This window comes from Ctenopharyngodon idella, chromosome 5, assembly GCF_019924925.1.
Source record: "Ctenopharyngodon idella isolate HZGC_01 chromosome 5, HZGC01, whole genome shotgun sequence".
Lineage (NCBI taxonomy): Eukaryota > Metazoa > Chordata > Actinopteri > Cypriniformes > Xenocyprididae > Ctenopharyngodon > Ctenopharyngodon idella.
Genome location: NC_067224.1, coordinates 18,231,866 through 18,244,198, shown reverse-complemented (window position 1 = coordinate 18,244,198; position 12,333 = coordinate 18,231,866). Strand labels below are relative to the sequence as shown.

The following is a 12,333-nucleotide window of genomic DNA, read 5'->3' as shown; positions in this document are numbered from 1 at the left end:
AAGATAAGCCATTGCACTGGGACAAACATTTTTCACAGCTGTCTTTTATAGGGTTTGACACCAATTACGCATCATGTTTAAAACTAGACAAATTTTAAATTGAGTGTATAATTAAAGGAAACACAGGACATATGTGGATTTCTTACTGTGACACTCTTAAATGCTTTTTATGTGTAGTGTCGCTATTCTACCACTAGATTCTCTGCGTAAGTATGCTCAGAGGTGTGCTTATATTTACACACATTTCTACGTATAAGTACAAGTTGGTAAATCACACACTTTGCGTGAAACTGTTCTTACGCACTCATTACGCACAAATCTGTCCGTACGCACCATTGATAAATGAGGGCCCTGGGGTTGAATCTATATGATTGTGTACAGAGAGGACCAGCCTGCCGCAGCACAAAACATCTCGTAAAGTCCCACCTTAGCTAGCACCTAAGAAGAAGCACACTCCTAGTGTGGTGTGCTTGATGCCTAGAGGCAAAGCATGCTGTGAGAAATGACCAAAGGGTAAGGTGATTTTGCATGTACCTTATGGAAGGATTAACCTCAGAAGGACCTGAGATCCTGGGGTTGAATCCATATCCAAACTGTAGAACCTTATGAATGTTTGTGGAAAGGACCAGCCTGCCACAGCACAAATATCTTGTAAAGGTGCTTAGCTTAGCTAGCACCTTAGAGGCCACACTCCTAGTGGAGTGGGCTTTAGCGCCTAGAGGTAAAGCCACACCGCAAGTGAGAGGGCCTGCAAATCTCTTTCTCTTTTAAGCAAAGTTAACACCAGTGACAGAGCCAAATTGAGAGTCAGAAATTATTCTGAGGCTGACTCCAAGGGCCCAAATGGAGCCTCCAATAAACCTTCCAGAACTACAACAAGATTCCAAGAAGGAACTCACGGTCTGCAGATAGGTGTCAGCCATCTGTCACCACACAGAAAATTAGATACTTCCCTGAAATGAGATGCTTCCCTGAATAAGGGGCTGAAATGCAGCCCACCCTGGGACTAGCCCTGGTAGCTCCTCAGATATATGAGAGAGTGTTTCCATTCTAGAAATACAGTCCTCATACTTTAAACAATTATATGCCATATAAATGACACCCTCCCAAAGACTGTTGGCTGGATAGCCATCCAAAACCACACCTCAGCTTGTGAAGGAGGTGTCCATTGTGATAATCATGTGACTCCCACAAATAAAGGGCATGGAGCATCTGCGCATAACCCTTACGGCTTGCAGAGGGTCTCATATCTGGAATCCAGAATATATAGGAGACTATCCCAGTGTTGTCCGCCAGACCAACACGTGGTTGTCCTTCAAGGCCGCACCCCAACCGTGAGGGGGATATAAGCCATGGTGGACTTGCGACAGTGACATGCCCCAAATGTGGGACGTTAGGCAACACCAGGGTCTTCCACAGAGAAAGGGCACGAATGCATCTGCACATAACCCTTATGACTAGCAGAGAGTTGCCCAAGGGGAAGAAAAAATGTATGGCTGCATATCCTGGCCTAACCTGGTGTTGCCATAAAGGCAAGGACTGATTCATACATGCAGGAAGCAACACGCCTGCATTGTGATTGAATTCCCATAATACCCCCAGAAAAGTTGTTCTTTTAACTGGAGAAAGCATACCTTTCTGAAAGTTCAATGTTATACCTAAACAATGTCGAATCACAAACTTATTGAAGGTGCAAGGTGATAAGGGTTAGGCCGATGATTCCATACTTGAAGGCTTTGCCCCCAAATCAATCCCGCCAAAGTCCGAACTAGTTGCGAGGGGAGTGCCCAACACTGTCCAGGGGGGCCGAAAACCCAAACAACCTATAATGTCCCAATACCCTCTGTAAGAGGTGGGCGCCACACTCCGGCAGCAGTGCTAAGCAGACAAAGGGTGAAAAAGCCAGCTGGAGACTGCTGCTCCCCGAAACACTGAAGAGACGGGGTTAGCAAAACAACCATCAGGAGAGAATAGCCACGTATCAGCTTGATTTTCTTAAACTGAAACTCCCGATAGTGAACGTATGTACACGTCGGGACATTTCATACACAGATCGCTCTTAAACTGTTTGCTTGTTACTAACTTCACAGGTTCAAAATTAATTAGATAGAGTAAAATAGTGTATTTGGCGTACTCTCCGAGGGTAGGAATTTGGCCCGAACCCAGAGTACTTCCCCCGTATCCTTGGCTGGGTTAGGAACCAGACAATAGTGAGGAGTCAACAGTGTCCTCCAACCGATTTAATTTTGACTTCCAACTTTTTAAAAATACATCACTTAGTGATAACATCTATCTTATCTACTTCCAAAACAACAGGGAAAGATTATTACAGAGATTTTTTTTTTTTTTTTGGGGCCATGGAGGTCTCAGCGAATAAGCTGCAGCTATTGGCAGTGTCCACAAATGACTGGAAAAAAAATCTTGAAATGTTTTTTGCACAAGTGCTCTCACTAAATGAAAGCGGATTGTATGAAATGTTGATTATAAATGAGCAGTAGTTTTATCACATCTGTCATGAGCTGACAGAGATGCAGTATAATGCCATGGGTCATCAAAAAGGCTTTTTTCCACATTAAGGGCCAGATTTACTAACAGCTTGCGCCAGCGCAAACCCTCTTTAATTAAAAACTACTGTCGGGAATTACTACAGACACGCAGTGCAAAATTAGCGCTGAAAAAGCATGGACTGAGTACTTCTTGCGGCTGACCTTATTGCATATGCATTTGTAGGAGTTTCCCTTTCGGACACTAAATTTATGGGAGGAGAGTATTTAAATGAATCACACAACGCAATTTACTAATGTTTGCGCTAAAAAATTTACTGGTATTTGCGTACAAAATAAACCCCATCTTGCGACATGGCTGCAATTGTGTCTGCTAGGAGGAGACACCACAGAGAACAGAGAGCGTGTGGCAGAAGGGAGAAAATATTTTCCACTCGCATTAATTTCTTTGGAATCCCAGAGGAAGACGTTATCCGAACATATCATTTGCCAAGCCATGTTGGCCTAATATATATATATATATATATGTGTGTGTGTGTGTGTGTGTACGCGTTTGTCCGATTACATGTAACAAGTTGCGCCTGTGTCAACCCGCACCTAATGAGCATCAGCTCTGCTTATTTGCGACGCAATGCTAATTTGCACTGCTCTTGGTAGATTGCATTGGTCATTATATCTGCGTCTGTGTTCTTTAATTTGTGCGTCAGCAGTAGATCGTGCGCAAAACTTGCTACTCCCAATGCCACATTTGTGGAATTGCCCCGTTTAGTAAATCTGGCCCTAAGCATTTTAGAATGTCCCCAAAACACTTTTCCTTTCAAAGGATCTCAACGCCACCGTCTGTGTGACGTAATTTTCATCATCAAGAGGATCAGCGGACGTCCACACACAACAGCACGTGCGAGTGATTGGTGCGCTCGAAAACAAAGTCCACTAGCTAATATGCATTCATTTCAATGATTTCTCACTAAGAAAGCTCTGCTCCCAGCTGGTGCTCTTCATGTGTGAAGACAGTCAGGCCACTGAGCCTCGTGACTAAAGCCTCACGCTTACAGAGGCAGCCATGGGGATCTCAGAGGGAGCTGTTTGAGGAGCTTGAGGGAGTTCCCCTCACTTCTCCTGCTAGCTCTGCTGCCCTTATTCCAGAAGCGGAAGTCCGCTCTGCGACTTCTTCCGCGGAAAAAAAGGACTCATTGCTCGCTTATTATTCTGACAATATATAAAGTGTGGTGTTAGTATAGAACCCTGAATATGATGAGTTAGTGGAGCTTATAGCTGATTAATACTTCTGCATGCATAGCCTACAGCGTAGCCTGATGTGCACCTCTTCAAAAATGTTACAACGTGTAAATTCTAAGCGGACCACAAGCGCTGTGATTGGAAGAGTGAGCATTTTCAACTTCCATACGAATGAAAAAACGCTCTATTTTAGGGGACACACGCCATCAAACTGCAACATAAGTCATTGCCTATTTGCCGCCATCACTGCTGAAGCTTCTCTGACAACATACGTGACAAGCTGCGTCTTCTTCGGTTTTTGCCTTGATACTCAACATGACTGCGGACACTGCCTACTAGCGGTCTGCATACACGTTGATGCGGACAACAACACAGAAGTATAAATGAAAACAGACGGATAGCCTATGGCGCAGAGGCTCCAGCGTAGGTCTGATGTAGAAGTATAAATCAGCCTTATGAATCGTACCACAGCCCAAGTGAGTTTGGAATGGTCTGGCTTAAAACACGAGACCGCAGACAGTCGTTTAGACTAGCAATATCTGCAGAGTCATAAGTGCACAGCTCCGGTGAGCCTTCCATTTCTTCCATACCTGCACACTGAGGTGTCAGGTTTGAGGAGACTTCCATACTGTACTTGCATGGCTCATTCAGATTCGAATTATTAGAATGTAGAGGGACTGAGTCAGTGGGGTTATGGGAGGATGCCTCGAGTAGAGAGGAATTTAGCAAATTACCTTTCCCCTTAGATTTTTACTTAGACCCAATTTTAGAGGAAAATAAATCTCTTCCCTCCCCCTCCAAGGAGGGTGCTGGGGTACAGAAGGTTGTTACAAGAGGAGAATAAACTAGGGGTTAGCTGGCTTTAGGTTGAGTCGGCACTGTGGTGTTTGGCTCCCCTTAATATATATATATATATAAAAACGGAAGTAGAGCTTCTGAAGAGCTTCTGAAGATATATAAATATATTAAGGGGAGACATTTGAGATATTAAGGGACAGACATTTGAGATAACTATCTATGTATATGTCATACTCTCTTCTCTGTCACCTTCTCCAAGTAACTGGGTATTAACGGCTCACCGAAGTGCCTTGCCTTGTTGACGTAATTTCCACTGAAACAGTTTGTGACACTAACGTGAAACCAGACTTTATTCGCCCCAGTGGAATACATATTTACACTGTCTGAATCGTTCTCTATCCCCTATATTGCGCACTATGTGCCATTCACCATGTAGACAACAGGAAATGTGTGAACAAATGACAGATTTTAGCCGCGCAACTTCAGTGTCTATTTATAATGTAGGTGGCGGGACGCCTTAGATTTAAGAGCATTTGATTGAACAGAAAATCTGATGAGAAGCTGAAGTGCAGCATGATATCATCAAAATCATTGATCCATATTGGCAGAAGTGAGAAACTGTAAATTTTGAATGCTTATATTTTCTAAATGCGAATTTTGTCATTGTTTTGGAGCACATTAGGATATAGATAACAGTAAGGCTAACATATTCACCCCCAATTATGGTGAGAATGTTAGATGTGGTCTGGTAGTTCTGCTCTAAGGGGTTTTGACTCTTCTGGAGCATGGCTTGGACTAGTTGGAACTCCAGTTTGAGTATAGCACTTCAGGGCTTTTTCTAATGTCACTTATGCAAGCAATGTGGTGCAATGTGTGCAAGGTGTGTATCAGCATCAGCTGACGCGGTGTCGAGTTCCCTCGAAAGAGAACTTCTAGGTTACGACTGTAACCATGGTTCCCTGAGAAGTGAACAAGAAGCTTTGTCAGGTTGCCATGCTTCGGACATGTCTGCGCATCTTCCTTCAGACAATTTGAAGCTGATGACGTGTTTTCAGGTGCCCTTCTTATGGGGCGCACCTTGCAACGTCATCGCACTGCGTCGGCCACGAATGGTGTGTTGGTATACGTGCCTCAGACACCAGGTTCCGCGGGACACGTCCCTAAAGTGTCAACAGACGAGGCGTCTCATTCCCTTCTCATGGAACCATAGTTACAGTCGTAACCTAGATATTGTCAAAGAACGCATCACGCACTCATAACCTCATCAATAGTAAACAGGCTGCTGACTGCTGTAGGATGCGCATAAGTGAGAGGTATGGCAGTGGAGATCACGCATGCTCTCTTTCCACCTTTTTCCAAAAAAGTCTTCTGCATTTTAGATTATGGGAAGCACTACTGGTTTGGGGAAGTTCCACTCAAAAAGACTGAAACAAATCATTTCAAATCATAAGGTTGCACCACAAATAATCTTTAACTGTTTGATTGAATGAGCTGTAAAATTTCCTTCATGTTCTATTTTCAAACATCAGGAGAGTAACGTAACTCATATTTCAATGTGACATGCTATAACAAGAATATTTATAGCATGAGCTCTTTTCAGTCAATGCATTCCTTTCTTTTTTCCTTTTTTTCCCTTTGTATTAAATGCTGAGTTCTTGACTGAATTGATGCTTGAAGGATATGCCTCCACGGCATGATTAACAGCAGTTGGCGCCATCTACAGTACTGATGTGTTTAAAGGTTTCTACGAGTGATTTAATTTGACTAGAGTCACAAAACCGATTACTCTCTGCCTATCCAATCCTGTTGATGCATAAAAATAACATTAAAACAAACATGTAATGACCACAAATGGAGAGAAAATAGTGGATGTACTCAATGTACTCAAGTAAAAGTACATAATTTTTTTTAACTACTTATAAAGTACAATTGCAGACAAAAACTATTTAATTACAGTAATGTGAGTATTTGTAATTCATTACTTCACATACCTGGTAGCCACAAATGTACTCTACTCCCAACTGAGTCCCAATCTGAAGTATAGTGAACTCTAATTTTGCAAATGATTTTGTCTCTATGGAAACACACATTTCCTCTACCACTAAGCAGAGTTCCAAAGAAAAACTGTGCTTTCTTAGAATCCCATTTGTTTCTCTTTCAATGTATAGTTCTACCTATAACAATAAAATAGCACTAAAAGGATTTGCATGAATTTGTCAGCCTTGTCTCGTGAAAAAAAAAAAAAAAAAAAACTATTTTACATTTTGGCAAATTGGTAGCAAATTTGTATGAATTGAAAGGATTTGAGTAAGTAAGAAATCAGTAAGAAAACATATGATATTTATAAAAAAAAAATAAGCATGTAAACCTCTAAAATTAACCATCAGTGGGCCATAAGCATATTGCATTAACACATACGAGTAAGACACCAATTCATACATAAACATAAAATAACTTTTGTATGAACCCTAGATAGTATATCAGTTATTAATACGGCAATTATGGTCCAGCTGTGTTATACAAAATAAAAGAATGAAAAAAAAAAAAAAAACATTTTCCATTAAACATTTTAGAATCATTTAAAAGAAGTAAAAATAGCTAATCATAAAAATGCTGGAACCACAATTGCATACTGAATAAAAATGTGTGAGACATGTTTATAGTTCTTGTATGCAACACTCTTGGCAGTGAGTGAATATAGCAGCTATGTTGTTACACATAACATCAAGTGTATGACACCTGAGGTCATTTCATTTTGTATTGAAGGTAAATTGCCACCTCAACTTAACTCATATACACTCAAATTCCTGGACACTTTACATAAATGTAATGTTCACATAAATATAGTGGCAGACAGTACATGACAGGAGTATAGGTTGTCAATTATAATTTGGTATTATCCATTCGCTTCTAATTAAGTAACGTTATGGTTACTTACTTTCATACTCGCCAGAGAAATTAGCAATTTGCCTGGACAAAAAAAAATATCTGCATAACTAGCAATAATCTCATAATCAAGATGGCATGCCATTTTGTTTTAGATTCAGAGCTAGTAGGAGAGCTTCTTTCGGCTGTTTCAGAATAGCTCATAAACACATCTGCAAGATATATATGTAAATGCAGTTCAAGCAATGGCACAGTCTGTTTGAAATAAACTTCTGGTGAAAATTCTGGTCTGGCTTGTCAGGAATAGCTGTTCATACTGGTCCTATCTTAACTATGAAAATCTCTCATTCTAAAGGTGAACAGCATCCTCTACTGCCAAACACAACATGAACTCAGCCTTCAGGCTACTAGAATAGATGGTCATTTTTCTGGTCACAACAGCCCTAAGAAGATTCATAAATGTCAGTTGAAAATTCATTCAAGCATGCAATAAACCTAAGCTGGAACAAGGGACTTTAAGGAATATGCAAATAATTACATAATTATATTGTTCCTGGCATTGCACTGACCTGTAATAATGTTGTCAAGAAGAGTTGTGGGCATGCAGAAAATCCCAACAAGAAGGTCACTGATGGCGAGGTTGAGGATGAAAAGGTTGGTGACAGTGCGCATGTTTTTGCTCCGTAACACAATGAAGCACACCACTCCGTTTCCAACCATGCAGACCAGGAATATGAGCAGGTAAGACACTATAAAGACTGCTGCTACTGATGGCTGATGCAGGTAATATCCAACATATGTAATGTTGTTCTGAGGTAAGAATAATTCACTGGAGCCGTTGAGAAAAGTCCGGTTACCATCATCCACAAGGGTAATGTTCAGGTCCAATGTTTCATTCATTTTAGATCTAAGGATAATAGAATAGAGTTGAGAGATGGGCTTTATTCCCTCTGTTCTCCTCAATCAACATCAAGACTTTGTCTTTCTGGTATTGTCTTTCCCTTTTTCACTTTCAAACTCTCTTGCATGCAGCTGCTACTGAACAAATCTGTTTATCTACTTATCTCTCTGACTTCCAGCTGTGCAATTAACTATGCATATTGTAAGCGATTGATTAATGACAAATAACGCCCTACCATTAGCCTACTTTTTATAAAGTGGCTTACAGTTATCTACACTGCAATCACGTCTGTCTCTGTAATCACTCAAAAACTATAAAATTGTAGACACATCAACTAAATGAGATGACTTTGAGCCTGGGTCAATGTAATCTGAATTATTTTATCAGCTACTTAATTTGTATTAGGAGTTCATTTGTGTTGCACACAACTAAGAGATCATCTAGCTGTGAGATACTGTCTGATCAAGTCATCATCGATCAATGCTGCCTGCCACTCACATTGTTTTATATGGCATGTAACTACAGTTTCTTTTCCTTTTCCATTTTAATAATAATAATAAAAAAAAATTAAAAAAAAAAAAAATCATAAATCTTACAGATGATAAATACTATAAAATTGAATACAGGTAAACATACCTTTAAAGTGCTAATAACAGACAGTTTTATAAGAAAACCATTCCTCATTAAATCTACCAGAAAATTACAATGGGAGTACTTATACTGATACAGTATGGGTTTCACAGTAAAGTACTTGTTAATAGTCTACTAAAATGCACAGCAGCGAAAAGAGCTAGTCTATTAATATATACACTGATATTATGCATTTCATTTTGACTACAACAACATTGCACATTGTGTCATTAACACTTGTTTGTTTATATATTAACAAAATACACACACATACAAACACAGAGTGCTTCTTTTAGCCGTCCATAAAATATCAGTCTTTCTTACCTTTTTGTATATACCCAGTTTTCCCAAAGTACTACCTGTTCCCAGGTAAAAACGAACACCTCCTTGTTCGCCTGGTGCTTCACGGAGAGACATAAGTAGCCTTTGGAAAGCTTTTCAAATGAGTAACAACCAAATTATTGTTTACAAACGAATTTCATTTCCTCTTAAAGTGAACTCCGACATATTACGTGCCATAATTTGAAGTTTCAACAAGTTTCCCAAACGAAGCGAAGCTGCTGGTGTCAGTTCCACACTCTTCAGCGGACTGTCAGTGAACAATGCGCAGGCACGAGAGAGAGGGGGGGAGAGAGAATTAAGACTGGCGGAGTGATGATGCGCTTTTAAACGTCACAGCGCGCATGGGGATGGACACAGCGCTGAATTGTGCTTTGGGCGCTACTTGCGTCCAGTGTGATGATAGTTTCAGCTCCGGACTACAGCACACTCAAAACATCACCACCAAAAGGTAAACAGTTAAGCACACATTGTTTTTATTATTTATTTTGCACTGTGACCTTTTGCATTGAAGCTGTGATTTGCTATATATTTAATCTAGCCGCGGTGTTTGGCGCAATCGATTTTAATTTAATTTACAATTGTGTCATGCTTTTCAAGGTTCTATATAATCATGCTATCTCCATTCTGGGATCGTATTTATATTGACATAAGTATGTGTAGCAATAGGGGGCACCATTCACTAGTGTTTGTGAACAGGGCACCTATTCTCACAGGTTCCCTCAATTAAAGGGATGGTTGACACAAAAATGCAAATTCTGTCATTATTTACTCACCCTTATGTTGTCCCAAACCTGTATGAATTCCATTATTCCATGGGTCACAAAAAAAAAAAAAAAAAAAGATGCTTAGTAGAATGTTAGTGACTGACAGCTTCAGTCTCCATTCACTTTCACTGGATCTGTTTCCATATAATGAAAGTGAATTGTGACTAACTGCCTAACATCTGATTTTGTGTTCGGTTTGGGGTGCAGGTCGTTGGCCTACAGGTTTGGAACAATGTGAAGGAGAATTTTCACTTTTGAGTGAATTAATTGTTTTAAAGTCTACATGAAACAGAAGTTGCGATAATCTTTTCTTCCCTGACCTATATGAAAAGGCAAATAAATAAATAAACTAAATAATAACAACAACAACAACAACAACAACACAATTGGATTGGTTCATTGACTGGATCATTGGATTGTTGTGGTTTGCTTTGCTGTGATCTCATGTGAGTGACAGGTTGTCCCTCCCTCTCACTGAAAAACGCCATCTGAGAAGATAAGAAATGTTGCTCTAAGAGGGAGGGGAAGTTATTTTGATTAAATGTTACAAGAGCACATGAAATACAATAAAAATAATAATAATAATGTGCAGGAATATATAATTTATAATAAATACTTTTTTTATTCTAAAAAAAAATAAGAATTATCAATTTTGATTTCACAGTGACTTTAAGGGAAAATGTAATAATATTTACAATAATAGTTCTTAGTGAATGGAGGGATAGAATGTTAAAGATATAAATATTGGACAAAACAGTTCTACATAATTCACAGTCTGTAAGGAATTGATCTGGAGAGTTGTGAGAGTCTGAGATTCATACTAAATGAAAAACTGGTATTAACTTTTATTCTCATTTAGACTACCGTCATAGCCTTATGTGTCATAGCCTTTAATTTGTCCAAATAAATAAATGGTTTAGCCATGTTAACATGTCCACTTGTAACTATGGTATTTTTGCAAAATGCAGATTCATACCAAATATTCTAAAAGTGTGTCAGTGAGTGAGTAAGTGAGTGAGTGAGTGAATACACTTCCATTATACTGTATATACAACATAAATCTCATTCTCTATATTCCTTCTAAGTAAGATTTATGATTTATCTGGTTGCAAATGAAAGTTCGGGAGGTGCATGTTCAAAGTCAATCCCAAAGGATATACTGTACCAATGTTTGCCTCACTGCACTAATATGATAATGTGATAAAAAGGTAAAGATCATATATTGTTTATAAAGATTCTGTTTGGTTTTATGTTCTCTGTACCAGTGGAACAGTCTCAGTGGAATGGTGAGTCATTTAAAGGCATGTGTGTGGTAATACCTAAATTGAAGAAGTGGGGCTCATTTTTAGTGCCATTTTCTTCAGTGGCCAAATAAAGGCTTATATTACATGCAGGTGTGTTTAAATAAATGAACATACAATGTGTGTAGAATTATTAGGCAAGTTGATTTTCTGATCATATTTTTTTTTCCAAGCACATTTTGCCTGTAAAAGAAAACCTGCCTAATAATTATGCACACCTGAATATAAGGCTTTTTTTTTTAATTTCCAGCCTTCATGAACAATTATATATCACTTATAAACAATAAAATACAAAATTAATAGTAGTTATTAAGATTGATGTGGTTTGGAATTGGTAAAATATGCTTGGGTAAAAAAATATGATCAGAAAATCAACTTGCCTAATAATTCTGCACACAGTGTATTCTGCACACTGGACCATTTTGTGGGGAAATAGGAGAGATAAGCAGAGTTTAGGTTCTGCAAAGAGTCAGCTTATCTTTTCTGATGAAGTGGTGTGTATGGTCATGCATCTCAAAGAGGTTAGAGTAACAGTTTAACTGAGTGTGAAATGAAGCCACGATTGGAGATTTAAAAACCTTCATGTAACCTTGATGGACTTCATGTTTTGTGAAAAGCTGAACAATAGAAAATTGCAAGCATGTTAATTTTTTTTCTACAATAAATTATGAATGTGTGTGGTGAATCCATCTGAGGCTGCTGATTGTTTGATATGGTTTGTCACAGTGTTACAAAATTATGCAAAAATTGCAGCTATGAACCATGCACACATGAAAAGATACTTGAGGGACCACTGGGGTTCTTCAGAACCCTGTGGAGAGCCTAAACGTGGAGAACCTTTAGGCATTCCTTTTGTCTGAGAAAGTAAGGATTCATCTAGTAACCCCATCATAAAAGCAAAGGTTTGAATCACAAATGCATACTGAAGTTCTTTGAGTGCACAGTAGGATAACTGTTCTACCTTCAAA

The 12,333-nt window shown here is 39.1% G+C and overlaps 1 protein-coding gene across 1 annotated transcript in view; it reads right to left on the bottom strand.

Annotated features, from left to right (window-relative positions):
* npffr2a (neuropeptide FF receptor 2a) overlaps window positions 1–9,569 on the bottom strand; it is a 33,075-nt gene extending 23,506 nt beyond the window's left edge. The window contains exons 1-2 of the mRNA XM_051895582.1: window positions 9,283–9,569; window positions 7,997–8,334 (exon numbers count right to left, since the gene is read on the bottom strand). Of these exons, the coding sequence (XP_051751542.1) occupies window positions 7,997–8,327 (331 nt within the window). The 5' untranslated portion in view covers window positions 8,328–8,334; window positions 9,283–9,569. The remainder of the gene's footprint in view (window positions 1–7,996; window positions 8,335–9,282) is intronic.
* Between the last annotated feature and the right edge of the window lie 2,764 nt (window positions 9,570–12,333).